Consider the following 27,944-nt stretch of genomic DNA (forward strand, 5'->3'; position numbering starts at 1 on the left):
GTGTGACCTGCAGCCCTGTGTAGGCAGGGTTAGCCCCAGGTGTAGCACAGCCACTCTATTGAATGCTTCCTAAATTTTGGTGCTGTAGCTGTTTCTCCTCTTCAGAAGGTCCCACAGTGAACTGAGATCTTCCAGATGTGGTTTTTTTCCCTGTCTCCCTTTGCTGAGTCCACTTAACATTATCATTCATCTCTGTGTTGATTTAGTTACTCTACAGTGGAGCCTGTGTGAATCCCAAGGCCACCCCCTTGCCTCTATTGGTTGGTCTGGACTGTCCTCGAGTGTTGTCATTAAACCATCACTGGACCAAACAGTGTTGGGCACTACAGCCTGGCAGATGAGGCCTGGACTCTCAAGATCCTACCAGGGTGTTTGGGCAGTCCAGTATCTTGGGAGAGGTGATGGAGAAGGGCCCACAGCTCACCTGAAGCTCCCAGCTCCTGAAAATCCCAGGTGGACTTTGCTTGTCCACCCCTGCCCCAAACCCCCACCCTTAGCTTAGTACCAAGTGCCTCTTGCCTTAGTGATGCCCATCCTCCCAGGGACCCCAGTCTGGTCCCACATCAGGCCAAAAGTCACATGGGCCTGGAGACTAGTGTCAAATCTCTTTTATTACAGAGGGGTTGTGGTAAAAGATCCTGGGCATCCACTGGTTATCTCGGAGTGGCAGGGGCACTCAGTCCCTCCGCAGGTTCTTAAGCCGTTCCTCCAGGTCTGCATCAGCATCAGCTAGGGCTGAAGCTGCGGCCTCTGCTTTTTTCCCACCAGCAGCCACACTAAGCGAGCCCCCAGTTGAGGGGAGGTCTGCAGAGAAAGTGAGGGTTTGAGCAGGTGGGGTCAGGCTGAGTGGGAAACGCAGCGGAGGGGAGTAATGCAGGGAAAGGGAGGGCTTGGGGCTGTGGCTGGGCCTTGGGTGGGAAATGGGGTCCAGGATTTGGAGCACTCACTCGACAGCTCATCTGTTAGGCTAAGTCCCAGCTCATCCAGAACCTGGGACACCACAGCATCACTAGGGAAGAGAGAGAACTCAGTGAGGGCTATGCACTCCGTGAGGGCCAGGCAAACATCTCCACCCTCCCATCCAGTTTCCCCATACCTCTCCTCTTCATCTTCCTCATCACCCATGGCATCATCAATGGCATCATTCATCATCTCCTCCTTCATATCCATGATCTCTGCCTGCCGCTCAAACTCCATCATGATCTTCTGGATCTGGGGCAACTTCAGCTGGAAGTGACAGGAGTGTGAGTGTGGTCCCCATGGGTCGTGGGAGTGGGAAGGGGGATTGGGAAAAGCGCACCTGTCTGTTCATGGTGCCCATGGCCTTGGTGACACCCTTCATGGCTTGTGCCATCGAGTTGTTGGACTTGAGTGTCTGGATCTTGAGGGACACAGCCTGGATGTTGGCCCGCATCAATACAAACTTGCGCACATAGCGCCGGGTGCGCACCAAGTCTTTTGCCATGATGCGAACAGCATCCTGCAGAGTTGACAAGGGTATCAAGGACACAGGAATGAGATTATCCTACACTTCTTGACACCCCATTAGTTGGTTGTCCCTCCCCACCAGCCCAATTTGCAATTCCACTTGAAGTTTCCAGAGACTCTGTGGCTAACCCAATGGTCACTGGTACCTCCCTCCTTCTGACCTAACCCTCCTCTGCCTCTTGGGCCACCAACTCCCTGGGCTCCTTTGTAAGGTCCTCCTCACTTCTCTTGATCTGTAAATGGTAAAAGAAAGGCCCCAGGCTCACTCCTGAGGGTTCCTTTTCCCTCCATGTTTTCAGTCATTCTTTTGACTTACAACAGCCATTCCTCAATTTTTATTCCCAGCCTAGACAAAGAATCTGTCTCTTCCTTCACCTGATACAAACCCATACCTCGAACTATCCAGAATCACATACAGACCTATCTGAGGCTCAGCTTTTGATTTCCTCTCCAAACATCTTTCTTGCCCATCCCAAGAAATGGTATCTTCTCTGCCTACCTGTTCAGGCCAAAACCCTCTCACCCATCAAAGGCTGTGTTCCTTCTTCATGCTCTCCCTACTGGTTCCGGCTGTCTCTTACCAGCCTCTTGGCCATAGCTTATAGCTTATCCTTATCTTTTTTTTTTTTTTTTTTTGAGTTGGAGTCTTGCTTTGTTGCCTAGGCTGGAGTGCAGTGGCACAATCTTGGCTCACTGCAAACTGTGCCTCCTGGGCTCAAGCGATTCTTCTGCCTCAGCCTCTCGAATAGCTGGGATAACAAGTATGCACCACCATGCCCGGCTAATTTTTGGTAGAGCGGGGTTTTGCCATGTTGGCCAGGCTGGTCTCGAAATCCTGACCTCGGGTGATCCACCCACCTCAGCCTCCCAAAGTGCTGGGATTACAGGCTTGAGCCACCATGCCGGACCAGCTTATCCTTATAGTTAACTGTTTTTTTTTTTTTTGAGACAGAGTCTCGCTCTGTCACCCAGGCTGGAGTGCAGTGGCATGATCTTGGCTCACTGTAACCTCCGCCGCCTGGGTTCAAGAGATTGTCCTGCCTCAGCTCTGCTGAGTAGCTGGGATTATAGGCATGCGCCACCATGCCCGGCTAGTTTTTTTTATTTTCAGTAGAGACGGGGTTACTCCGTGTTGGTCAGGCTGGTCTCGAAGTCCTGACCTCAGGTGATCCAACCACCTCTGCCTCCCAAAGTGCTGGGATTACAGGTCTCTGAGCTACTGCGCCTGGCCCTGTAATCCCTAACCTCCCACTTTGGCCCAGAGTTCTGAATTGTCTGGTCCATGCCCAACTCTTGAAGCTCACCTGTCATCTCCCATTTTTTCGAGGCTCTTTTTTAACATTTGCTGCTCTGTCTGCTTAACACATTCCCTGCCCAGATCTGTAGGCTCACTCTCATCACTCAAGCCTTGGATCTCATACCAGTTCCTTGGACGCAGCCTTCCAGACCCTCAAACTAGGGAAGCCCTGCTGACCTTTCACTCCACTCGTTTTGCTGAAAGCACCTGTGTTTGGTGTCTGGTCTCTCTTGTTCACTGCTGTTAGAGCCGTGCCTGATTGACAGCAACCTGCCCCTGACCACCCACACTCACCATCTGGCCCTGCTTGGCCATCTTCTTAATGTCTGCAATGATTTTCTTCTCCTGGGTCTCTAGTTTCTGTCGCTCGCGGTCCAGCTCCCGCATGGCACGGTTCAAGGCCCTCTGGTTCTGCCGCAGTAGCTCCTCTGGCGTCTTCCGGCGCCCGAACAATAGGTCCATGATGGTAGAAGCTCACTGGCAGGCCTGAGACAGATGTGAGTGAGGCCCAGTTGTAGGGCATGGGGCCCAGGAAGGGCAAGAAGCAGAACAGGGTCACGGGAGCCTTGCCAAATGGGAAGGGGCTAACGGAGACTGGAGGCAGGAATGAGGGGCCAAAAAGGAGCAGCTGAGAACACTGGGATTGTCCCGGGGACACATAAAGGGGGACAGGTAGACCTGAAAATTATCCAAGTGCTGGCCTGAACCCCTCCTTCATCGCCATGCCCCAACAGAAGTTACGGCTTGCAAGTTCAGCTTCCCTCTCCAGAACCATGGGTGAGGCCCTGGAGTCCTTGATACGACTGAGAGCGGGGGGTGACGCGGGCCGGTGCACTGGTGTTTTGGGGACTGTGGGCACCGAGGACAGAGCAATTGTGGGGGTTCTGATAGAGGAGGACAGGATGGGCGGAAACGCTAAGTACCAAGAACAGGTGAATGTGGGGCTGTGAAGCTCAGGACAAGGCATTAGGATTTGGGGACCCTGAATGCTGAGGGACACGGTTGGGGGCGCTGGGGCATCCTGTACACTGAGGACGGGATGATGGAGATTGGGTCGCACTATACACCGAGGAGAGAGTCAGTGGGCCCGGCACCAAAGCAAGGTGGTGTTGGAGACCTCGATGTTGACGACAGGGTCCCAGGGAGAAGCGAGGCACCGGACACCCGGGCGAGTAGAAGGCCTCGTACGCTGCCGCCCGCACGCCCGCCCGGGATCCACGGTCCAGCAGGGGCCACTCACCGGAGCTGGGACGGACACCCGTTTCCGCTTCCGGGTCACGCTTCTCTTTCTGGGATCCCCGACTTGCCCACCGACTAAGGCCCCTTGGTCCTGTCGCCTCCGCCGCCGTTTCCGGATTAAACGACGTGACGTAACATGCCCCGCCCGCACCCGGAAGGTTGGGAAACTCCAGGAGCGCGCGTGCGCACGTGCCCTGGAACGGGCCAGCGTCCGAGCGCATGCGCAACAGCTCCCGTTTCCTCTGCGCGTCCGAGTGTTTCATGTTTTGAGTCCCGCCCGAGTCACCCAAGCCAGTACCGGGGTGGGCGCTTTCCACCCAACCTCCACTTGAGGACCCAGCTTATTCGTGAGACCTTGACTTCTGCCTGAGGCCTCAGATAGAAGGAGCCTCAGAAGGCTCCTCCTCCTCGGTGGGCCCACCCACACAAGAAAGGGGCAAAGCTAGAGATGGCTTGTTTCTTCCACTGTGCTGGCCTCTTGGCCAGGAAGCCACAGGTCACTGGATCCTGCCTACGCTTCTCATCCTAGAGTAGGCTTCATCCCAACCAACCCCAGGCACAGTCCTGGTATCCCCACCAACTTTAGAGCTGCCCCAGGCACTGGGCAGCCTGTTGTAGGGTGCTCCAATGCCACCTGTGACCACACCTTCCACCACCCCAGCTTTGCAGGCCCTAATGGACCTCAGCTGCCCCTCCCACCCCATAGAAGTAAGAAGCAGAGGCCATGCAGTAACATTCCCCTTTAATAGCCTGGTGGGACCTCCAGAGGTGGAGGGGTGGGTTGCCTGGGCCCAGCTACCCAGGCCCTTTGCCCACCCACTCCACAGCCCAGAGTGGGGGCTGAACAAGCACCCAGCAGGGGGGCTAGACAAGCCAATTCATTTCCCATCGCTGAGTGGGTCGGGGGAGGCAGCGCCGACCTTAATCACATGGTGTTAAAAAAAAAAAAAAACTAGGGGCACGTGGCAGGAAGGGGAGGCAAGGCCAAGGCAGGGGATTCCCCCACCGGCCGCCCCCCAAACCCCTACCCATGGCCCCCAATAAATATTTGCAGGGGATGCCAGGGCTTGTGGCCGTGGCGGGGGTGGGTATGCGCCAACCCTATTTCAGGCAGCGCTCGAAGTAGGTGGAGCCGATGTAGCCACCCCGCATGGAGCGCTGCACGTTCTGCTCAAACAGCCGCCGGTTGTTCTGCAGGACCTCTGCGGCCTCCTTGTTCAGTGGGTCCTCGGGGTTGGGCTCCTGTGGCCAGTACAGGTAGGGGGGGTCAACAGGCCAGAGGGACAGAAGGCCAATCTCCCCAGACCCAACCACCTATTCCTACTCACCAAGAAGAGATACTGCAGGCCATAAATTATGGAGTTTATCGTAAGGACTGGCTTCCAGTCCTCTCTGTGGACAGAGAGCATCAGGGTCAGGGCTTGGTGAGTGGGAGACTGCCACAGGCCCCTCTGGTATTGGGCAGGTCAGATCCAGGGCATAGGAGAGTGAGCATGTGAGAGGCTGGGAGGGAGGGTGTGGAGCAGGACAGGCCAAGGAGAAAACCAAGGTCAGGCCATGAGGAAGATGACTGGGAAATCAAGAAACCACAGACAACAAAGGGGTGGGAAGGGACAGAGTCTGATGTAGTGCCCACAAGACCATGAGGGAGGCCTGGCAGGCAGGGCCAAGGAGGGCAGTAGAGGGCCAGTGCCCTCACCTGAGGATGTTGAGGCAGACGTTGCCCTCGAGGTCAATGTTGGGGTGATAGACCATTGTCTCACACTTCACCTTGGGGGGATCATGCGGGTAACCCTGGCCCACCTGGCTCCAGGAAAAGAAAAGAGAGATGGGTAGGTGCCTGGAAGGGCCTCAGCTGCTGCCTCCTCTGTCCAGGGAGCCATCCCTGCCCGCCTGGGACTCACCTTAAAACTGAACACAAACTTCCCACTCTTGTAGAAGCCCTGGGAGGAAAAGGGGGAGAAGAAAATTTTAGGGTTCCATCCTGCGGGGCCCGATGGGCAGAACATGTCTCCCTCCTCTCAGTGGGGACACCCTTGGTTTGCTCCTGGGAATTCAGCCATATGCACCCTCACCTCATCAGGACAGATGACCAGCTTGAAGTTGAGGAGGTCGTCTGGATCTGAGAAGCTGATATCACACGTCTTGGGCAGGTTCAGCTCGTTTATGTCTGGGTTTGGGTAGCAGAGAGTCGGGAACAGAAAGAGGGAGGGGAAGAGAGAGAGAGAGAGGGAGCCAGCAGGACACTTAGGGCGGGTGTTTGTCAGCAGAGTCCCCATCGTCTCCTCCTGGACCCCCAGGCGCCTCTCCTGGGCTGTGCTCCACACCTCCAGCCCTCTCCTTGCTCCCCAGCTTGGCTCTTGTGGATACACAGCATACCCCAAACATGCATGTTCAGCTGTGTATGCGTGTCCCAACTCCTGGCCCAGGGTGACCCCCAACTTTTCTGTATCCACAGCTCCCAAATGCCCCCACTCCCAAACATCCTCTGACCGCCCTAAACCCCAGGCTCCCCATCCATGACCTCCACTCTACAGTATCTACCTGTTCACCCAAACTCAAAGATCCTGCCCACCCCCACCAACCCTCAGTCCTCACTGTCCTTCCTCTTCTCTGTCTCTCAGACCCAGCTTTCCATCTGACCCCCACACTCTCAAGTCCCCAACCCCCGCCACCCTACCCCACCCCCTCTGACTCTGAGGTTCACAGCACAATAGCCTAAATTTCCCCTCACCCCTGTCTCCAATCCCTGGTACTCATTAACCTTCCCTCCTCCACCTGTCACCCCAAACCCCAAATTGCTGTGACTCAGGCAGGCCCATGAGTCCCTGGTCCTCCAACCTACTTCACTCGTTTGACTCTGAGATTCCCAGAGACCCCAGCATAATAAACTAAATCCTCTTCCACTCATATCCCCAACCCCTGGCCTCTACTATCCCTCTCTTCTCCGCCTGTCACCCCAAACCCAAGTTCCCGTCTAACCCCCAGACTCTCGAGTCGCCAGTTCCTCCACTCCACTGCCTGACTCTGAGATTCCGAGTCCCTAGTAGCAGACACCAGGCCTTCCTAATGTCCTAAACCACCACATACCGGGCCCCTATCTCTGACCCCCTCCCCGTGACTGCATGATCCCAACTCTCAAGACTTGACCTCCGACCCCCCCCTACGCTCGGGGCCCTTCACCTCTGACCCTCAGCAACCGCATTACCCCTTCCTGACTCCCACATCACCCTGCCTCAGGCCCTGACCTCCGACCTCCGGCTCCAACCCCATCCCCTGACCCCCTACCCTTCTGGATCCGCAGCTGCGCCGCCGACGCCTTCTTGCTGCTGCCCTTGGTGCCGCCCGCCGACTCCTCCTCCTTCTTCTGCTGCTTCAGCGAGAACAGCTTGATCATCCTGCCGCCGCCGCCGCCGCTGCCGCCGCCGCGGGGCCCGGGACCCCGGCCACCCGGCCCCCCGCCGCCGCCCGCGTCGCCTCCGCTCCTCGGACCCGCAGCTGCGGCCTCCTCCGCTGCTGCCGCCACCCGCCCGGCCTGCCGCGCCGCTCCGCTCCTCTCCGCGCCCACCGCGCGGCCCGCCTCGGCTCCCGTAGTCCGGCTCCGGCCTGGCCCAGCGCCTCGGACTCGCTCGGCAGCGCTCGGCCAAATTCGGCTGTTCTCGGGCCCGCCCGGCCCCGCCCCCACTGCCCTGGGCCGCTCCTTCCTTGCCCTCGCCAACTCTGGTCTCAGGCCCCGCTGCAGCTGCGGACTCGGGGCTCCCCCGACCGTGCCGTTTGGCCGCTCAGCTGATCCCTCCGCGAGGGGGTGCGGCTAGGGGTGGGAGGAGGACACGGCAGCTGCGGTGACGGCGGGTGGGTACTGGAGGATCGTCTTCCGCGGCAGCAGCGGCTTTAGCGCGGAGGTCGGCAACGGCCTCGGGCGCCCCGCCGCTTCGGATATTTCCGCCGCCTGCCCGCTTTGGCTCTTCCCGCCCGGCCTGCGTTGTGCGCCTGCGCAGCCGCCGCAAACCCGCGTTGCTCAGCGATGGAGTTTGGGGTTCGGCCTCCTTCGGCTGGACTCGGGCATTTCCGTTCATGGAGATGACGCTTCGGCGGCCTTGCGGGTCACTTCCGGCGACTTTCGCGGGGCCGGGCAGGAAGCGGGGTTAGTCGCCATCTTTGAGTGGGGCAGACGTGGGCCGCTTTTGCTCGCGGTCACTTCATCTTAAGTTGTATATATGTGCAGAGCGCGGCGCGGGTGGTCGCCTCCGCTGCTGCCGCCACCCGCCTGGCCTGCCTTTGACCCCATGGGTCACAGACAAGGCAGGGTGATCGCGGCAAGACCCTGAGTGAGACTAGAGGCGTTACCCAGAGGGTGCGAGGTCGAGCACCCTCCCTGTCCCATCGCAAACCCAAAGATCCCCGTTCCTGGAGATTCTGATTGAGGTAAACTAACAAAACATGTATTGTGCCAGAGAGTGGTAAGCACTGTGGAGGGTTACAGTGGTGTAGGGGAAGACCTGTCGGGGTGGACACTTGGGGAACGCGACGTGGGGGCGGAATGGGGCCGCTATTGGCGTGGGCCCCAAGTTCCAGCGGACACGCACTGCAGCCTCTGCGCTTCCCCCACTATCTGGAAAAGGGGATGGAGGCGGGGGTCAGCTTCCCATCCAATCACAGCTCAGCGTGCCTCGGAGGGCGGGAGGAAACGGAACTCTGCGGGTCAGCGACTTCCGGCCGTCGCCACGGAAACTGCCAACCCCGTGAGCGCATGGTGTGACCGCACTTGCCTGCGGAGGGGCCCAGGCGCCACTCCTCTGATTCTGCAGATCCTCCCCCAGGAGTGGCTTCTGGCCAAGGCTGGCTTGTCTGATTCCCCTGAGGCCAGGCCCCCAGTCTTGGGGATTAGGGTGACTTGAAACAGCAGGGGAAAGTCCGGCTACACCCCGGAAGAAGCTTGGACACACAAACCTCAAGTCTCTGTTCCTAGAAATGCCCAGGCCAAGGCTAGCCTGACACCTGCCCAGAACGAGACCTTGAGTGAGGTTTAAGGCACAAGCTGTACCCTCCTGCACACAGACCCCTTCTTTGAAACTGCCTTTCAGCCTGTGTTACCTGCACCCAAGTCACCCACTGGAGGGTTGGGGGAGAGGGGCTGTGTGAAGGACCTGGACAATGGGATGGAAGGGGAAGATGGCTAGGGCAAAATAGGCAATGGCACTGGGTCCTGGAGACGCTGCCCTGAAGCCTGCAGTATGCTGAACTTACGCTCTCAGCATCTGTCCACTTTCACCTAAGCTGCGTTTCCACTGGTTTGCTGCTGAATCTACTCCTGACTGAAACCTTCCAATGTGCATGGGGCCAGGGTGGGAGAAGCCTTCAGCTCTAGCGATGGGAATGATCACCACAGGGCAGGGAAACTGGCCCAGGGCCTGCAGCCTTTGCTTCTCAGACTGGCTGGGGTTCCATCTGCAGGGTCCTACACCCTCATCACCTGCTGCTTGTGAACACGAGAACAGGAAAGTCCTGAAAAATCTGAATTTCCAGGTGAAATCTTCTAGTTTTAAAACTAGGAAATGGTTTCCTAGGTGTAAAGGAGTTTTACAAAGACATCCTGAGGCAGAATCTGGATCACCAGGTGTCAGTTTGCTCCTGCTGGATCGCATGATCTTGGTTGGCTAGGGAGATTCTGGCCTGTCTGGGTCCTTTCCTGGGGTTTGGCTTGGCCCATGGCCCAGGGGACAGCCATGACAGGGTGTGGAGGGGAGCATGCAGGTTGCAGGCATCAAGTTTAGGCACAGTACCACCCACAAACCTGGGGGTTGGCAGATCCAAGTGGGATCCTTGGCTCCCAGCTGTAAGAAGTGCTGTGACCCCACTGCTTCCCTTTGTTCCTCTAGTACTAAGGGTGAGATGCTGAATGTCCCCATGAGTACAACTCTTCAGCGGGTACTCCTACTGATAGGTAGATAAAGGTAGAAAGCTTTGGCCGCTCATGACCACTTTAGGGAGTAGGGTGCTGTTAGGGGTAAGGGTAGCTGTACAGCTGAGCTGGGGTGGGAGAGGTAGTATCATGGGAATGAATCATCAACGCTGACTTGGAGCAAGGAGGACTGGTGCTCAGGAGGCTGGTAACCTCCCTGAGGATTGAGTGTTCTCCCAGCCCTTGGAGGCCCTGGTCTCAGTGTCAAGGGAAAATCCCATGGGATTTCATCACCAGACAAGGCTGGGCTCCAGACCTACCCACCTAGGCATCACTGTGCAGGGCAGAGACTACAAACACCCCTCTTCACTTGCAGATCTGTTAAGGGCAGGCTGGAACAGGGGTTGGAAAGGGAGAAGAGACTAGGCCAGCAGCACCTCTTCCCCTTGGCAACAGCAGGTCCTTCCAGGAGCAACAGTTTTTACATACCTCCCAGAACCAGGCTCACTGGGCCCCTTGGAGACACCCACACCAGTGCCCCCTCAGGAGTCTCCTAGGCCTATGGGGCACCCTCTTGAGAACAGAGACCTCCAGACCAGCTGAGCAGTACCCCCTCAGGCCCACAGGGCTTCCCTGCCAGCTAAGAGACCCCAGGACTGGCTCAGCAGTGCCCTCTTCTCAGGGGCCTGAGTTCCAGCTCCATGGGAAACTCATTGGAGCTTCTAAGTTGCAATGCTTCCCTTTGTTCCTCTAGTCCTAAGGGTCTAGCTGCTTCCTGCAGGAACTTTCCCATTTCTAAGACAGATTGACTTAACCTTCTCACTCTGCCATCAATCACCTAACACCTAGTTAGCTGTGCTCTGTCTCTTGATGGGACTCAATCAGATCAGGCATGGCACCATGCTATGCACATATGGACTCTTGGTGGATGCTCACAGAGAACATTTCTTCCTCTCTGGGTTTGAGAAACTGAGGTCCATTGCCCAGGGAGAGCTGAAGCTGGACTGCCCAGGGCAGTTCTGCCCCACCTGCTGCTGGTCCATTCCCTCAGTGTAAACTAGAAGCTGGGTATAGCGGCCATCCCACACGCGGGGTAGGTGATGCTAGGAGCCACCTCTCTCAGGGTGAAGAGGGGTGTTGTGGAGGTGAACCCTCACAGGAACCACGTGGTTACAGAGGGAGCACACCAGCCCAGCACTGGGGGGGTTGGAGGGTGGGGAGTGAAGGACGCACAGGTAGGGAGGCACTGAGTGGGTGGAGACCCAGTTTCCATCTACTGTTTATTGGACACCTACAGTAGCCAAGCCCTGGGCGGACCTGCTTATACTTATGTAATCGCCAGCCTCACAATAACCAGGGGAGGTAGGTGTTCTGACCATGGCGGACACAGTGCGTCCCGGCTGGAGCTACTCGGCGCTGTGGACGCGCTGGTGCTGAATGAGCTTGGTGCTCTGGTGGAAGCGGCGGCCACAGTCCTGGCAGGCGAAGGGCTTCTCTCGTCGGTGGGTGCGCAGATGCTGCGTGAGCGTGGGCCGCTGGCGGAAGGCCTTGCCACACTCAGGGCATGCGTAGGGCCGTTCGCCCGTGTGGATGCGCCGGTGCTGGGTGAGGTTGGCGTGCTGCCGAAAGCTCTGGCCGCACTCGGGGCAGGCGAAGGGCCGTTCGCCCGTGTGGATGCGCTGGTGCTCGGTGAGCCGCGAGACCTGCGTGAAGCCCAGGCCGCACTCACCGCAGTGGTAGGGCTTTTCGCCGGTGTGTGTCCTCTGATGACGCGTGAGCTTGAGGCGCTGGCTGAAGCGCTGGCCACACTCGGGGCAGGCAAAGGGTTTCTCGCCCGTGTGTACGCGGAGATGCTGCGTGAGCGTAGGCCGCTGGCGGAAGGCCTTGCCACACTCGGCGCAGGCGAAGGGCCGCTCTCCGGTGTGGATGCGCCGGTGCTGCGTCAGGTTGGAGCGCTGCCGGAAGCTCTGGCCGCACTCGGTACAGGCGAAGGGCCGCTCGCCACTGTGCACGCGCCGGTGCTGCAGCAGCACTGAGCGGCGGCCGAAGCGCTCGCCGCACTCGACGCAGCCAAAGGACTTGTCGCCCGTGTGTACCGCCTGGTGCTCCAGTAGCACGGCGCGCCGCGCGAAGCTCTCGCGGCACTCGCTGCACGGAAAGGGGCCGGGAGGCTCGGGCGCACCAGGAGGGGCCGGGGGCGTAGCGCCAGGGCCCGGGGGATCGCCGTGGATGCGCTGGTGCTGCAGCAGATTGGAGCGCTGCCGGAAGCTCTGGCCGCACTCAGCGCAACGGAAAGGCTGTTCGCCCGTGTGCACTCTCCGATGCTCTTCCAGGCGCGCGCTGCGCACGAAGCCCTGGCCACAGTCGCCGCACACGAACGGCCGCTCCTCGGTGTGCGTAAGCTGGTGGCGCAGCAGGTGCGAGCTGCGGCTGAAGCTGCGGCCGCACTCGCTGCACACGAATGGTCGCTCACCGGTGTGGATCTTCTGGTGCCTCAGCAGGTTGCTGCGTTGGCTGAACACCTTGCCACATACATCGCAACGGCCGCCCCTAACCACCCCGCCCCCAGTGCTGGGGCGGCCCCGGCTCCGGCCCCTGGGGGAGCGCCAGCGGGTGGTGACCAGAGCAGGGCCCACACCCCGGCAGGGATCCTCGTCCGTGGGGTCCTGTTCACTCCTCAGATCGCTGGGGAGCAGAAGTGCATGCGCAAAGCCACCTTCGCGGGAGGGTGATTGGATCTGGCCAGAAAGGCCAGCCATGCCGAGGTCCCAGGGGACGTGGAGGTGAGGGCTTACGCTACCTGGACCTGCGGACATGCTGTCTAGCTGCAGCGCAAACCCTGCATACACAAGGGGACCATTCATTCATGACAGAATGCCCACCGTGCCGGGACCCACTTCATCCCTGGGGACACAGTGTGAACTACAGGGACCTGAAACTGACCAAAGAGGCAGACGGAGGCGACAAATGCAGGGGGAGGGATTCTATCTGTACAGACTTCCCTGATGAGGTGATAATGAGACAGAACCCAGCACAAGGAGGAAGACTGGGCTATGTGAAAAAGCTTTCTAGGTCTGATTTAAGTTGGAAAAAATCGTTTTTGGAAGGGCTGTAGGGCAAGCGTGGGGGCATTGTCTAGGTGGAAAATGATGGTCTCAGCAAATGCAGGGAAGTGGGTGGGTCTCGGAGGCTGGAGGTGGAGCCAACAGAAAGAGGGTGCAGGCTCCTGGATAGTGGTCTGGGGTTTGGATGTGCCTTGCTTGTGATGTCTGTGGGGCATCTGAGGAACACAGACTTCATGAAGGCTGTGGGGAAACGTGAGCAAGGGCTCTAGGGCATACACATGGCACACAGAACCCAGGGCCTGCAAGTGATCAACACAGGGGTGGGTATCTACAGAGGAGAGAAGTGGGTCCCAGCCACACTGTGAGCACTCCAGCGTCAGACGCTGGGTGAAGGAGGAGGCACCAGCAACTCCAACTGAGAATCAGGGCCTGGAGAAGGCGGAAGCCTGGAGGAGGTTAAATCAAGAAGACTGAGAGAGCAGTGAGGGCTTTTAGTGGTGAGAGAAAATCCATAAGTCGCCAAAGAAAAGTCAGATAAACTAGAATACATCAAAGGAAATCAGCAAAAACCACATCAGAGTCAAAAGACAAATGGCCAAAAAACAAAAAAAAAATTAAAAAAGGACAAATGGCAAACCAAAAAACTCTCCACAGGCAAAGGGCTAATTAACCTCCTAAGTAAAGAGCTACAATAAATCAGTAAGAAAGATCAATAACCTCATAGACACATGGGCAAAGGATGTGAACAGGACAGGAAATGTAACTAATGCTTATATCCCCTAAAATACACTCCATCTCCTCCTAGTAAGAAAAATGCACCTTAAGGCTGAACTCATCTGCCATTTCCACACCCTGACTGCAGGGACCCAAGTGTTCCTATGTATTGCTGGTAAGCATAAATGGGAAGACAGTGTGGTAAAATCCATCAAAACAGCAAATGTCCCACACTTTGTTCAAGTAATTCCATTTTTAGGTACTTCTTCAACAGCTGTGTTCCTCCTTGTACTAAGTGACCTACATACAAGGTTTTCAATGGTGTGTCCACAGTGAGCCACAGTGGGGTTCTGTGTAGCTACCCAAAGATGTAGAGCACTTGCTGCTGTGCACTTAAGTTGGAAGATGCACAAAAAATGCCAGATGTGGAACAGGGTGGAGATTAAGCATCCATGTGTGTTTTTTTTTGTTGTTTTTGAGACTGAGTCTTGCTCTGTCGCCCAGGCTGGAGTGCAGTGGTGTGATCTTGGCTCACTGCAACCTCTGCCTCCCGGGTTCAAGCGATTCTGCTGCTTCATCTTCCTGAGTAGCTGGGATTATAGGCGTGCACCACCATGCCTGGCTAATTGTTTGTATTTTTTTTTTTTTTTTGAGATGTAGTTTTGCTCGTTGCCCAGGTTGGAGTGCAATGGCGTGTTCTCTGCTCACCGCAAACCTCCATCTCCTGGGTTCAAGCGGTTCTTCTGCCTCAGTCTCCCGAGTAGCTGGGATTACAGGCATGCACCACCACACCCGGCTAATTTTGTATTTTTAGTAGAGACAGGGTTTCTCCATGTTGGTCAGGCTGGTCTTGAACTCCCGACCTCAGGTGATCTGCCCACTTCAGCCTCCCAAAGTGCTGGGATTGCAGGCGTGAGCCACCGCACCTAGCCAATTTTTTGTATTTTTAGTAGAGACATGGTTTCACCATGTTGGCCAGGCTGATCTCGATCTCCTGACCTCATATGATCCACCCGCCTCGCCTTCCCAAAGTGCTGGGATTACAGGTGTGAGCCACCACGCCCAGCCCGTGTGTGTGTGTGCACTTGAGACAGAGTCTCGCTCTCTCGCCCAGGCTGGAGTGTAGTGGCGCCATCTCAGCTCACTGCAAGCTCCGCCTCCCGGGTTCACGCCATTCTCCTGCCTCAGCCACCCGAGTAGATGGGACTACAGGCGCCCGCCACCACGCCTGACTAATATTTTGTATTTTTAGAAGAGACGGGGTTTCGCCGTGTTAGCCAGGATGGTCTCGATCTCCTGACCTCGTGATCCGCCCGCCTTGGCCTCCCAAAGTGCTGGGATTACAGGCATGACCTGCTGCGCCGGGCCCATGTGTGTTTTAAAGGAGAGGAATGGGGCTGGGCACAGTGGCTCACGCCTGTAATCCCAGCACTTTGGGAGGCCGAGGCGGGTGGATCACGAGGTCAGGAGATCGAGACCATCATGGCTAACACGGCGAAACCCCGTCTCTACTAAAAATACAAAATATTTAGCCAGGCGTGGTGGCCGGCGCCTGTAGTCCCAGCTACTGGGGAGGCTGAGGCAGGAGAATGTCGTGAACCCGGGAGGCGGAGCTTGCAGTGAGTCGAGATTGTGCCACTGCGCTCCAGCCTGGGCGACAGAGTGAGACTCCGTCTCAAAAAAAAAAAAGAAGAGGAATGGGCCAGGCATGGTGGCTCACGCCTGTGATCCCGGCACTTTGGCAGGCAAAGGTGGGCAGATCACCTGAGGTCAGGAGTTCCAGACCAGCCTGACCAACATGGGGAAACCCCGTCTCTACTAAAAAAAATACAAAATTAGCTGGGCGTGGTGGCACATGACTGTAATCTCAGCTACTTGGGAGGCTGAGGCAGGAGAATGGCTTGAACCGGGAGGTGGAGGTTGCAGTGAGCCGAGATCGCGCCATTGCACTCCAGCCTGGGCAACAAGAGCGAAATTCCATCTCAAAAGAAAAAAAAAAGGGAATGAACATGTGTCTGGGAATGTCTTTGCTTCTGTATGTACAGAATCTTTTTACAAAGACACATAAGAAACAAGCAATGTTGGCTGCTGGAGAGTAAGACTGTGTGGCCCAGGCAGCGAAGGGGCATTCCACTGTATACTGTCTTGTGCCTTTTGAATTTCCTAACATATGAATGTATTAGCTATTCAGAATAGTCTCCTGATGAAGACATAAAAAGGCCTCTCTGAGCCAGGTGTGGTGGCTTGAGCCTGTAATTGCAGCTACTTGGAAAGCTGAAGCAGGAGGATCACTTGAGGTCAGGAGTTCAAGACCAGCCTGGGCAAAACAGCAAAACCCTGTCCTTTAAATAAATAAAGCAAGACTCCATTTCATAAATAAATAGATAGATAGATAAACCTCTCTGGCTGCAAAGAAAAGGCACAGTTTTATTCCCAAGACTCTTTTTTTTTTTTTGAGACTGGGTCTCACCCCCATTGCCCAGACTGGTGTGCACTGGCACCATCTCAGCTCACTGCAGCCTTGACTTCCCTGGCTTGGGTGATTCTCCCACCTCAGCCTCCCAAGTAGCTGGGACTACAAGTACGTGCCACCATGCCCAGCTAGTTTTTTGTATTATTTTTTAGCAGAGACAGGGTTTTGCCATGTTGCCCAGGATGGTCTCGAACTCTTGGACTCAAACAATCCACCTGCCTCCGCCTCCCAAAGTGCTGGGATTACAGGCATGAGCGACTGCGCCTGGCTAAGAAGATTCTAAAAACTCAGGAGTTGGAGGTACCTGGTACTTCTGGCCATGCAAGTGAATGAGCAGGGCACCAGCCAGGCTGGAGAGGCTGTTTCAGAAGCAGATGCTGGGCAGGGCTGCTGCTGTGGGCTCTGTCTGCACAGAATTCTGAGCCAACAGTATGCACTGCCATGACTTACTTCTGGATTTCTTCTCCCATCCTGGCAGAAGGCTATGTTAAGGGTGAGAAACCGTACTGAGAAAGTCAGGGTTATTAGGTAAACAGTCCCATTGGATGCTGAGATGTCAATCTCTTTCCCGAGGATGCTGGCAGGAGGCTGAAGTTACCTTCTTGTAGGATTCAGACGATGGAACAAAACATGCTTGCAGGGAGAGTGCCCCCAAACTGGCCTAGCCACATTGCCCTATGGATCTGTTTGCAGCATCCACTCATACTCAAGCTGCTTGCTCACATACCCTAAGAAAAGGGTCTCCTTGGGGAGTTGGGTTCCCCTATGTCCCTTCCAGCCAGTAAGCCCCACATCTACCTGCTCAGAGCTGTCAGCCAGATTTGTGGTGCCCCTTTCTTGCATATAAGCCAACAACTAGGAGAGAATAGAGAACACACTGTTTTTTTTAAAAAGTTACTGCTGTTCTCAGAGAAATAAGGAGAGACATTGTAAATGAAAGAACAACAGGAGGCAGCTAAAAAGATGAACATTCAGAGAATAAAAACACTCTTGGAAAGTAAAAATATGCTACAAGAGACCAGATGAAGTAGCTCATGCCTGTAATCCCAGCACTCTGGGAGGCTGAGGTGGGAGCATCACTTGAAGCCAGGAATTTAAGACCAGCCCTGGCAACATAGTGAGAACCTGTTTCTACAAAAAAATAAAAAAATTAAAAATGAGCCAGGTACAGTGACACATGCCTGCAGTCCCAGATACTTGGGAGGCTGAGGCGAGAGGATCACTTGAGCCCAGGAGTTCCAGGTTACAGTAAGCTATGATGGCACCACTGTGCTCTAGTCTGTGTGAAATAGTGAGACCCCCCCCCACCAAAAAAAAAGCTACCAGAAATGAAAATCTTAACAGAAGGTCTGAAAGATACAAGTGAGAAAATTTCCAGGAAAATAGAGTAGAAAGACAAAGGAATGGAAAATTGGAGTGAAAAGATAAGAACATTAAAGGACCCATCCCAGATGCCAACAGCCAAGTAAGAGGCATCCCAGAAACAGGGAGCAGAGCAATAGAAGGGAAGGAAATAAAAAATAATTTCAAGGCAGTTTCCCAGAACTGAGAGATGTGAATTTCAAACTGAAAAAGCTCACCAACAATAGTGATAAAAAAAGGTCTGTGACTGTACTAATAAAAAGAATTCTTCCAGCCAAACTTCAATCTAATGTTGAGGGCTAGACAATGTGTTTCAGATATGGGACATGTCAGAATTTTATCTTCCACACCAGAACACCCAGAAAGCTCCACCAAAACAAAGGTGTGAACTAAGAAAGAGGAGACCCTGGGTCTCAGGAACAGGAAGGAACATAACAGAAGATGGGTTGTAGGAGGAGCCTGGATGATGCCAGACAAAGGTGGTGGCTGAGAGGTAGATGGCAGGGGGCCTCTGGTCCGTAATGCTTGGATGATTGGGCAGGATCCCTATCCTGTGTCAAGGTCCCTCCTGCCCACCTGCTCTGTCTACTAACCTGCTGTCCTTGTCAGGTCCCAGCCCTACCTGTCCTGATGCCTGACCAGCAGGATGCAAGCCCAGGAGGCCATCCAGGATACCAGGACTGGGAGAGAATGTGGGTACGGGGAATACTCGCCCTGCTTGCAAAAGGTTTTACTAGGGTGGGGAGTTTCTAGAAAGTAGAGGGGCTGTGGGATCAGTGATAGTGGTGGGTGGCTTTTTTTGAGGGCAGAAGATGCTAGAGGAGGTTGAACCTTATAGGGGATGATCTAGGGAATGGGGGAACTTGGGGATGCTGGAGTAAGAGGGCTGCCTGCGTAGGGCCAGGAGTGGGGTCGGCAGAGATGGTGCTGTCCATGCGGAAGGCCTAGTCCCACCACACCCCATCTCACTTACCTGGGGAGAAGATGCCCCCAGCTTCCTCATGCCACAGGGCCCTGGGGTGCTCCCTCCATGAGGGACCCTCAGGCCCAGTCTTGCTGTGGGGAAAGGCCTGGTCCAGCACGGTCCCACATCTCTGAAATCACAGTGGTCACTGCTCATCTGTGCCTGGCTGGGCTCAGGGAGGGACCTACCTGACCCCACCCAGCAACTTCCAGGGAAAGGAGGAGAACATGGACCTGGGCAGGACTTACCTGGGCCTCCTCAGGCAGGAGGGTGGGTACAGACTCCTGGGTGGCAGCTAGAGGCCCAGACTCCAGGAAATCTAGAGAGGAAAACTGGTATCAGGCAGCCTGAGTGAGTTTCCACCCCACTGCCCTTCTTAGTGGTGTGCCAGGTGCTGGGATGCAGAGAGGTGGGATTCTTGGTTGTGGGCTTGGGTTGGGGAGGGCAGTGCAGGGTAGCTGAGGGCCCAGCTCAGGGGCTGGGTGAAGCAGAGTACCCTGGAAGGCTGGGGGTTGAGCTGCAGTGGGATGAGATGGGCTGAGGTTTGTGCCCCTGTAGCCGTATGTGAACCATGGGGCAAGGTGGTCAGCGGGGTTCAGAGGTATTGTACAAGGGTCCACATAGGAATGGCAGGGTGTGAGCAGCTAGTTCAGGTGCCCTGCCTGGGAGGTGAAAGGGGTCATACCCCTAACACTACGAGGTCCTCCCTCAGCAGCTCCTAATTATACCTCTGCCTGCTGTCTGTTCCCCAGTGACAAGCACATATTGCCTAATGCATCTCCTTGGGGACTGAACACCACATGCCATCCGTACTGGGAAACCCCAACAGCCTGCTCCATGCCATGGGGTTCGTGGGTACAGGGCTGTGGCAGTCAGGCTTGGTGTGTGAGGGGTAGTGACAGCACTGGCTGCGGTGGAGGGGAGACCTGACTGGGTAGAATGTGGGGGCTGCTGGCAGATGGAAACCATTCCATTTATAACAAACCTGGCCCAGTGGACTTCAGACTGACTGCTCAGGCCAGGTTCCCTGGCCCACCCAACCAGACCTTAGGCGCGCCCACCGTGCATGCCCTCACCTGAGTCCTCTGTAACCTCTGGCTCCTCTTTCACCTGCAGGCCCAGTGGTGATTCCTGCATAGTCCTAGGAGGTGTCTTGGGCCCAGGCTCTGGAGTTGGAGGCTCAGTTTCAGGTAGGGGCTGGAAACTGGAGGGCTCCATCTTCTCTGATAGGACCTCCTGGCCCTGCACCTGGACTGTGACCTGGGGAGGTGCCCCCACCATCAGAAGTCCTACCAGAGAGTAAGGCTGGCCGCAACCTGGGGTTTGTGGGCACCCATCCCACTGTAGGATCCCAGGGGCCTGCCTTGTAAATACCTACTGACTAGGTCCTCCAAGGACCTACCTCCCCTAGGCCCTGAGCAAAGAATGAAGGGACCACCTGCAGTCCCTCCCCTGCTCTGACACCGTGGCCTTCCAGTACCTTCCCCATATCCCCCTAGCCTCCAGCTCCTATGTCCACGTGACTGCAGGTGATGCAGGAATGGGCTGGGGAGTCTGGCCCTGGAATCCCTCTGCCCTGGGCAGCCTTGCACAGGGTCTCTGTTGCAGGTGGCCACTTCTGTACCACAAGGGAGAACGTGTGTCTGGCAAAGCATGGTGCTACCCAGGGTGAGGCCGAGCTGGATGATGCTCCAGTCCTGAACCCCACTCATGGACACTCACTCACCCATCTCCGGGGTCCGCCCGGCTCCCGGCGCAGCCCATCTACTAGGGCAGCAGCCTCCTCGGGGCTGCCTGGCCGCTGCCCCTGCACACGGGCCTGGATCTCAGGGGGCAGTGCGCCCAGGAACTGCTCCAGCACCAACAGCTCCAGCATCTGCTCCTTGGAGCGTACCTCTGGACGCAGCCACTGGCGACACAGCTCTCGGAGCTGGGCCAGGGCCTCTTGGGGCCCTGTGGCCTCCTCATAGCGGAAGCACCGGAAACGCAGGCGTGCAGCTTCAGGGCCTGGGTCCCATAAGGCAGCCTCACCCTCCTCCTCAGAGTCCTCTAGCTTCACCATGACAGGCCCCTCATCTTCTGGGGGTGCTCGGTCTGGGGAGCCCAGCACCGCAGGCCTCATAGAGGGTACCAGGTCAGGTATCTGAGGCCAGTGTCTGCCCCTGGTGAAGAAATAGGATGAGGCTGTTGCAAAAGGAGTACAGTGAATGCTTCACTGCCTAGTCTATGCTGTACCGTTTGATCCTCAGACCTACCCCATGTGGAAGGCAGATGAGGAAACAGGCAAAGAAAGGCCATCTACAACCCACAGACTTATGCAGCTGGAAGCCCTCCCTTAGCCACCTGTATCCCTGGTCTTCTCTCCGCTCGGGCCTGTGCAAAGTCTCTGATAGTCTCCCTGCTCCAAACACAGGCTTTTTTTTTTTTTTCTTTGAGACATGCTGTCAGTCAGTTGCCCAGGCTGAAGTGCAGTGGCGAGATCATGCATCACTGCAGACTTGACCTCCCGGGCTCCAGAGATCGGCCTCCCAAGTAGCTGAGACAACAGGTGTGTGCCACGACATCCGGCTAGTTTCTTAATTTTTCTGTAGGGATGGGATCTTACTATGTTGCCTAGGCTGTTCTTGAACTCCTGGGCTCAAGCAGATGATCCTCTTGCCTTGACCTCCCAAAGTGCTGGGACTTACAGGTTTGTTCCACCATGCCGGCCCACAGGCTGTTTTTTAGGACTAGAAGACACTTCTCTCCCCTGTATCCTTCCCTTCTTCTACATGTGCAACCTCATTCCTGCGCTACAGCTCTCTCTTTACCAGGTGGATGGCATCTATACACCTACAGCCTGGGCATCAGCATCACTGCTGGCGTCTCCCCCTACCCAACGCCAGGGCTTACTTCACCTTCTACTCTCTCATCTACTTCGATGTGGCTCCTCATTTGGGCCCCACCATCATTCCCCTCCCAGCTTGGAAGCCTCACTCCACCTAATCCTCCATGTCAACCTGTGCAGTCACTTGTATGGCTCAGCTCCCAGGCAGCACCCTCTCTCCCTACTCAGCTCCATCTTCTAAGCCCAACATCACACTACGCAATGCCCCATCTCAGCTTCCTGATTTAGCTGGGGTTGGAAGGGGATGGGGGAGCTTCGCAATGGGTGGGGGGGCGGCAAAGGCTCCAAGACTGGCTGGAACAGGAGCCTGCAAGGAAGTCCCGAGATTCTGATTCCGCCCATCTTCAGATCACTGTGCCTTCGAGAACTTGTTTCCCCATTTGCAAGTGGGGCTGACCTCCCTCCTCGCGCTGTTCCTTCTGCAGCTGCGGCTTTAGGAAGGAATCTGCGTTTATGAAGGGGATGGCACCGCAGAATCATTCCCCCGTGGGTGGCATCGATTTCGAGGGCCGCCTCATCCTGGGGGCCAAGCCTCCACTCTTCAAGGTGCCAAGTCAACCTGAAACCCTGGGAGAGACTTGGGTCATAGCCAAGATGGCAGGTACCTACAGAGGGTCCCGAAATACACTTCCCAGAAGTCCAGGCGGCAACTTCCGCTCCAGGGTGCCAAGGTAGGTCCTGACGACGCCTAGGCAACCAGGGGCGGGGCTCCCAAAGCCTGTCGTCGTGGCAACGAGTAGTGATTGACAAGCCTCTCGCTCTAGCCCTGGGCGCTCCCGCAAGGACTGCCCGGATTCGTCCCCCGCGCTTCCGGTCTCACTGGGGAGCCGGAATCCCCGAGTCTGCAGCCACCGCCCCCGTCCACACGCTAGCCCTCCCGGTTAAGAGGACCCCGCCCTCACCTCTGCGCTCAGCGGGCCGCTCCGCGCTCCTGAGCACGCGCAGTCTTCGACTTCCCCCTCCCGCTGGACTACGTCTCCCAGGATGCTCCGCGCACCAGCTCGAGCGCCTCCTCGCCCTTCCCCCACCCTCGCCCCCGTTTCTACACCCTCTCCTCCCTTCCCCTAGCGGTGGTCGCAATGATCAGGTCATACTCCTGGCCGCTTCTTCCCATGCTCCCCGCCTCGAATCCGTGCGTCGGCATGCGCAAGCCTCTCGGGTACAACAGACGGCAGCACCGCCTACCAGATCGCGCATGCCCCCCACCACGTTTTCCTCAATTCTCTACGGGCCTTCCTGAGATTAGCAGGATCCTGCACCAATCACGGCCGTCATTATAACTCCATCGGTGCCCCACCGCGTCTCCATGGCAACTCCCTACAGGAAAGGGCCTCTGCTACTTCCTAGACCGCAAAATGGAGAAAGGCTTGGCCCGATGCTTTCCGGCAGATGTAGTCAGCAGGCCCTTCGTGTGTAAGTGCGCGCGCGGCGCGATGACGTTCCTCTGTGATCATGGGCGAGGGGCGGGCCCTGAACGTCTCCATGGTAACCTGGGGACACGACTCGACATCGCCTGGGTAACCCGGAGACGCGGCGGGCGTTGAAAATGCAATGGGGCATGTGGGATGAGGAGGTGGGGAAGGGTACTGGCGCAGAGAGATGCCGATCGATAGAAACAGCGAGGAGAGACGGAGAGAGACCAGAGAATCAAGGGCAAAGAGAGACGAAGGACGGGCGGGAGGAAGAGAGAGAGAGACAGAGAGACAGACTCACAGACTGGGAGGACCGGAGACTCGACGCGAGGAGAGACAGTGAAAATAAGTGAACAAACATAGAGACACGGGTCCAAGTTATAAGAGGGCTGAGTGGATCAGAGGGTCAGGGCCGGGCAAACAGGTGTCAGAACAGTTAGCAAGAGAGAGGCAGATCAGAAAGGGATGCAGATGAAAGAGGCACAAAGAAGGAAACGCAGAATGGGTTCACAGAGACAAGAAATGCAGATATCCAGACTCAAGAGGTAGACAAGAAGGGAGAGGGACAGAAACAAGAAGGGAGAAAAGGGACAGAAATTAGAGATACAGTAAGATGGATTGACAGTTTTCAAAGACCTAGAGAAAGATGAGAGCACGAAGAGAGACAGGGAGAATCCGAGGTAAAACTGTTAGGAAAACTTAGGAGTCCAGATGCTGTCCAGTTATATGCTACCTTGTACAGGTTGATAGGTTGCAAATGCTTTCTGTCCAGTGTATCGCTTTGTAGCTCACTAAGCAGTTTTGTATCCAACTTTGTGCTTTTATTTCAGTGTTTTTCTTTTTCTTTCTTTTTTTTTTTTTTTTGACGGAGTCTCGCTGTTGCCAGACTGGAGTGCAGTGGCACGATCTCGGCTCACTGCAACCTCCGTCTCCCAGGTTCAAGCGATTCTCCTGCCTCAGCCTCCCGAGTAGCTGGGACTGCAGGCTGCTCCACCACACCCGGCTGATTTTTGTATTTTTAGTAGAGATGGGGTTTTAACATGTTGGCCAGACTGGTCTTGACCTCCAGACCTCTGGTGATCCGCCCACCTCGGCCTCCCAAATTGCTGGAATTACAGGTGTGAGCCACCGCGGCCGGCCAGTGTTTATTCTTCCTTTCCTGTCTTCCTAGAATCATCTTGCTGCTTCCCTCAGTACGGTAAATAAATCTTTGACACATGCTCACTGAGAGTCGTGTTTTTAACTGTTTTGAAATTATATTTGGCAGTCTGAAGGGAACCTGTTCTCCGGGCTAGGGGACAAACAGGGAAAAAGAAAATAGTGACACATACCCAGGAAAGGAAGGAAGAAGGGAGGGTGATGTAAGACAGAGACATTAGGCGGCGAGAAAGCCAGCCTTTGGTCAGAAGCAGCTTCTGGCGCCCCTGGCTGGACTCTGTGCGGTGCGGCCTCGTTGCCAAACTACATTTTCCGGCAGTACCCGGGACGCCGGGCGCAGAGCGGAGAGCGTCGCAAGGGGCGGGCCTGACGCAGCCTCCTCCCTGCCCGGCCGTCGCCAGGCAACCTTCCCCCTTCGCGGCCGAGATGGACCCTGGGCTCGGCGTCCTCCGGAAAACTGCACTGTGAGGCGGGGCGATGGGGAAGGGCCGAAGCCCCGCCAGCCCAGCTAAAGCAGACGGCTCGCACTGCGACCCGAAGGTGAGGTTGATCGGCCGCGCTGGGGCCCCGGCTTCGGGGCAGGAGCTGCAGCCCCTCCTCTTGGTTCGGTCGGGGAACTGGGATATGAGGCCACTGTGTCCGCAGCTGGCACGCACCCGAGTGGGCCAATCGGAGCCTTCGGCGGCCCCACGGCTCTCTGGGAAATGTAGACCCGCTAGACGGGACGGTACCCGCCTCAGACCATACTGCGCAGGTGCTGATCTGAGTCTGGGTCCCTCCTGGGTCGAGGAGTTCTTTGGCCCAGATCTTCGTGGGGGCGTGTTCGCCCGGCCCTAAGGTCCCTTGCGGGCCTTCTCGGCCTCACAGCGCGTGTCCGCTGTTCGTTCCTCTTCCCTCCTCTGTCTTGGAAATGTAGTCTCGAGGGAGGAGCTTGGTCATCCACCCAGACTTCGTGAGGCCCCCGGGCTTGGGGCTGCCTGTTGAGAGTGGGAGGGAGAGAATGTGTGAATGTGTGGATGTGTGGATGAATTAATTTGCAATTATGGGAGCGCAGGCGAAGGTGTGAATGTGGGAGAGAGAAGGATGGGCCCAAGAGTGGTTCAGATTTCGGGGCTTTCCCCGATTTCAAAGCTTGAGTTTGAGCCTTCCCCATGTCCACCCACCTTTCCCTGTCACTCTAGCTGAGAGCCCTGTGTGCTGTGCCTCCTTGTTTCAAGGCAGGTGCATGGTCCATGGAGGTACTCATCATAGGTGTAGTCATTCCACAAAGAACGGTCAGGCGGCATTTGTTCCTTTTTTCCTTCCTCCCTTCCTCCCTCCCTCCTTCCCTTCCTCCCTCCCTCCCTTCCTCCCTCCCTCCCTCCCTCCCTCCCTCCTTCCCTCCTTCCCTCCCTCCCTTCCTCCCTCCCTTCCTCCTTTCCTCCCTTCCTTCCTTTCCTTCCTTCGTTCCTGTCTTTTTTCCTTCCTTCCTTCCCTCCCTCCTTCCTTCCTTCCTTTCCTTCCCTTCCTTTCTTCTATCTTTTTTTTTTTTTTTTTTGAGATGGGAGTCTTGCTCTGTCGCCCAGGCTGGAGTGCAGTGGCGCGATCTCGGCTCACTGCAACCTCCGCCTCCCGGGTTCAACCAATTCTCCTGCCTCAGCCCCACCGAGTAGCTGGGATTACAGGCACACGCCACCATGCCCAACTGATTATTATTATTATTATTATTATTATTATTTATTATTATTTTTTTTGAGATGGAGTCTTGCTCTTGTCGCCCAGGCTGGAGTGCAATGGCAGGATCTGGCCTCACTGCAGCCTCTGCCTCCCTGGTTCAAGCGATTCTCCTGCCTCAGCCTCCCAAGTAGCTGGAATTACAGGCGCACGCTACCATGCCCAACTGATTATTATTATTATTATTATTATTTATTATTTTTTTTTTGAGATGGAGTCTTGCTCTTGTCGCCCAGGCTGGAGTGCAATGGCAGGATCTGGCCTCACTGCAGCCTCTGCCTCCCTGGTTCAAGCGATTCTCCTGCCTCAGCCTCCCAAGTAGCTGGAATTACAGGCGCACGCCACCATGCCCGGATAATTTTTGTATTATTATTATTATTATTTTTTGAGACGAAGTCTTGCTCTTGTCGCCCAGGCTGGAGTGCAATGGCAGAATCTTGGCTCACTGCAGCCTCTGCCTCGCCTCCCTGGTTCAAGCAATTCTCCTGCCTCAGCCTCCCGAGTAGCTGGGATTACAGGCACCCACTACCATGCCTGGCTAATTTTTGTATTTTTAATACAGACATGGTTTCGCCATGTTGGCCAGGCTGGTCTGGAACTCCTGACCTCGTGATCTGCCTGCCTCAGCCTCCCAAATTGCTGGGATTACAGGCGTGAGCCACTGTGCCTGGCCTGTTCCTGTTTTTCACAAGCACAGTTTAAAAAAAAAATTTTTACTGTTTTGACCAGGTGTTACATTCACATGGTTCAAAGTGTAAAAGAGACAAGGTGAGACAGACGCACAATAAATAAATAAATAACGGTGGGGGACGGCCCTGTCTCATAAGGTTGTGTTTGAAAAGAACTGCAGAAGGTGAGGGGAAAAAGCCATGCAGATAACAGGGAAGAGTGCCTGCTCTGGGCCAAAGGAACCATAGGAACAAAAGTCCATTTGTAGCTGGCACAGTGGCTCACGCCTGTAATCCCAACACTTTGGGAGGCCGAGACAGGTGGATCACTTGAGGTCAGGAGTTTGAGACCAGCTTGGCCAACATTGGTAAAACCCTGTCTCTACTGAAAATACAAAAATCAGCTGGGCATGGTGGCACACACCTGTAGTCCTAGCACTTGGGAAGCTGAGGCAGGAGAATTGCTTGAACCTGGGAGGCAGAGGTTGCAGTGAGCCAAGACTGTGCCATTGCATTCCAGCCTGGGCGGCAGAGCGAGACTCTGTCTCAACAAACAAAACAAAAAAAGCCCCTTTGCTCTGTCTGGAAGATGTGGTCAGGAGTGAGCAGAGTAGAGGAGGAGGCTTTGAGTCTTACAAAGGAGGCAGTGAGGACTGTGGCTTTTACTTGAAGGCCTGGGAGGGCTCCAACAGAGGTCAGGATCTGACTTAGGTTCACTGAATCATTCTTGATCTGGTATGGAGAACTATCATCCCCTTCTATCCTTGGGTACTCCACGGTGGTGGTACCAATTAGGACGGCCCTGCAGGATGTACCTGGGTGTCCTGCCACCTGCCATCTGTGTCTGGGTGGAGCCCCAGTGCCCTGAGAGCAGTGAGGAGGCTATGGCGCTGGTGGAGGACTTCACCCAGATGTTGAAGACTGGTGAGCCACAGGGGTCCAGGGGTTGGCCAGAGGGATAGGGGAATCTATGAGGGATCACAGCTCATGACCTTGGGCCCTGAGTGTCTCCCTCCGTCTGCCTAGGCCCTCAATATCCCTGTCTTGGGGAGGAGGACCTAGAAGCTGTGACGCATTTGGAGACTTCTGCAGCCTCTGAGCCCCCCAAAGGCATGAGCTTGAGGTTGATGTGACTTCTCCTCTCTCGGGGTAGACCAGGCTTCCTTTCCCATCCTTCTTTCCTTCCCCGCAAGGTCACTAAGTGCCTGCCATATGCCAGGCCCTATTGGTCCAGCAGGGAAAGACACTTGGCATTCATGGAGCCTAGTCTGGTTGGAGAAATGGACCATGAGACCATCAGTCACAATTTAGGTATCCTTTCCCTGAAGGAGGTGGGGGGAAGAGGAGGTGAGCACAGAGACTGGCCTGGCAGGGAGCAGCTTTGTAGTTTCCAGTGTCTAACATCTTCACTGTGAGCTTGGGTTCCACATGTGTGTATGCGTTTGTGCTTGGGAGGGGGTGACAACTACAAGATATGAGAGAAGGGTGGTTACAGCCACCATTCATCCTGGCATTTGTTCCTCTGTTCACTCGATTACTCATGCATGACTGTGCAGTGTCTTCTGCCTACTCGATTCTCTGTCAGGAGGTAGAAACTATATC

At 55.8% G+C, this 27,944-nt stretch overlaps 3 protein-coding genes and 1 long non-coding RNA gene across 9 annotated transcripts; 1 reads left to right on the top strand and 3 right to left on the bottom strand.

Moving 5' to 3' along the window:
* Positions 1 to 593: 593 nt before the first annotated feature.
* CHMP2A (charged multivesicular body protein 2A) lies at positions 594 to 4,750 on the bottom strand. Of its 4 annotated transcripts, none has more exons than XM_003316765.6 (6): positions 4,026 to 4,750; positions 3,080 to 3,271; positions 1,301 to 1,480; positions 1,097 to 1,227; positions 948 to 1,009; positions 594 to 804 (listed from the first exon to the last, which is right to left on the bottom strand). In XM_003316765.6, exons 2-6 carry the CDS (start codon positions 3,245 to 3,247, stop codon positions 677 to 679), a joined length of 669 nt encoding a protein of 222 aa, XP_003316813.1. In that variant the 5' UTR covers positions 3,248 to 3,271; positions 4,026 to 4,750; the 3' UTR covers positions 594 to 676. The 4 variants fall into 4 exon arrangements, with proteins under 4 accessions (XP_003316813.1, XP_512956.2, XP_054529432.1 ...); XM_512956.9 differs by having other exon boundaries at positions 3,903 to 4,143; XM_054673457.2 differs by having other exon boundaries at positions 3,853 to 4,045.
* Positions 4,750 to 7,834, bottom strand: UBE2M (ubiquitin conjugating enzyme E2 M). The gene is made up of 6 exons (XM_016937020.4): positions 7,313 to 7,834; positions 6,100 to 6,194; positions 5,929 to 5,967; positions 5,724 to 5,827; positions 5,353 to 5,416; positions 4,750 to 5,266 (listed from the first exon to the last, which is right to left on the bottom strand). Exons 1-6 carry the CDS (start codon positions 7,419 to 7,421, stop codon positions 5,126 to 5,128), a joined length of 552 nt encoding a protein of 183 aa, XP_016792509.1. The 5' UTR covers positions 7,422 to 7,834; the 3' UTR covers positions 4,750 to 5,125.
* A 312-nt stretch (positions 7,835 to 8,146) lies between these two features.
* On the top strand, positions 8,147 to 22,804 carry LOC134809136 (uncharacterized). Of its 2 annotated transcripts, none has more exons than XR_010153996.1 (6): positions 8,147 to 8,449; positions 18,150 to 18,236; positions 19,621 to 19,694; positions 20,941 to 21,052; positions 21,817 to 22,062; positions 22,156 to 22,804. It is a non-coding gene; the product is annotated as an uncharacterized LOC134809136 (long non-coding RNA). The 2 variants fall into 2 exon arrangements; XR_010153997.1 differs by having other exon boundaries at positions 18,150 to 18,232.
* MZF1 (myeloid zinc finger 1) lies at positions 11,193 to 22,564 on the bottom strand. 2 transcript variants are annotated; one of them, XM_016937019.4, is made up of 6 exons: positions 22,294 to 22,564; positions 20,231 to 20,666; positions 19,581 to 19,764; positions 18,753 to 18,823; positions 18,514 to 18,634; positions 11,193 to 12,765 (listed from the first exon to the last, which is right to left on the bottom strand). In XM_016937019.4, the coding sequence occupies exons 2-6, from the start codon at positions 20,624 to 20,626 to the stop codon at positions 11,333 to 11,335; spliced, it is 2,205 nt and encodes a 734-aa protein (XP_016792508.1). In that variant the 5' UTR covers positions 20,627 to 20,666; positions 22,294 to 22,564; the 3' UTR covers positions 11,193 to 11,332. The 2 variants fall into 2 exon arrangements, with proteins under 2 accessions (XP_016792508.1, XP_016792506.1); XM_016937017.3 differs by lacking the exon at positions 22,294 to 22,564 and adding an exon at positions 21,789 to 21,891.
* Positions 22,805 to 27,944: the final 5,140 nt, after the last annotated feature.

Source organism: Pan troglodytes, chromosome 20, assembly GCF_028858775.2.
Source record: "Pan troglodytes isolate AG18354 chromosome 20, NHGRI_mPanTro3-v2.0_pri, whole genome shotgun sequence".
Lineage (NCBI taxonomy): Eukaryota > Metazoa > Chordata > Mammalia > Primates > Hominidae > Pan > Pan troglodytes.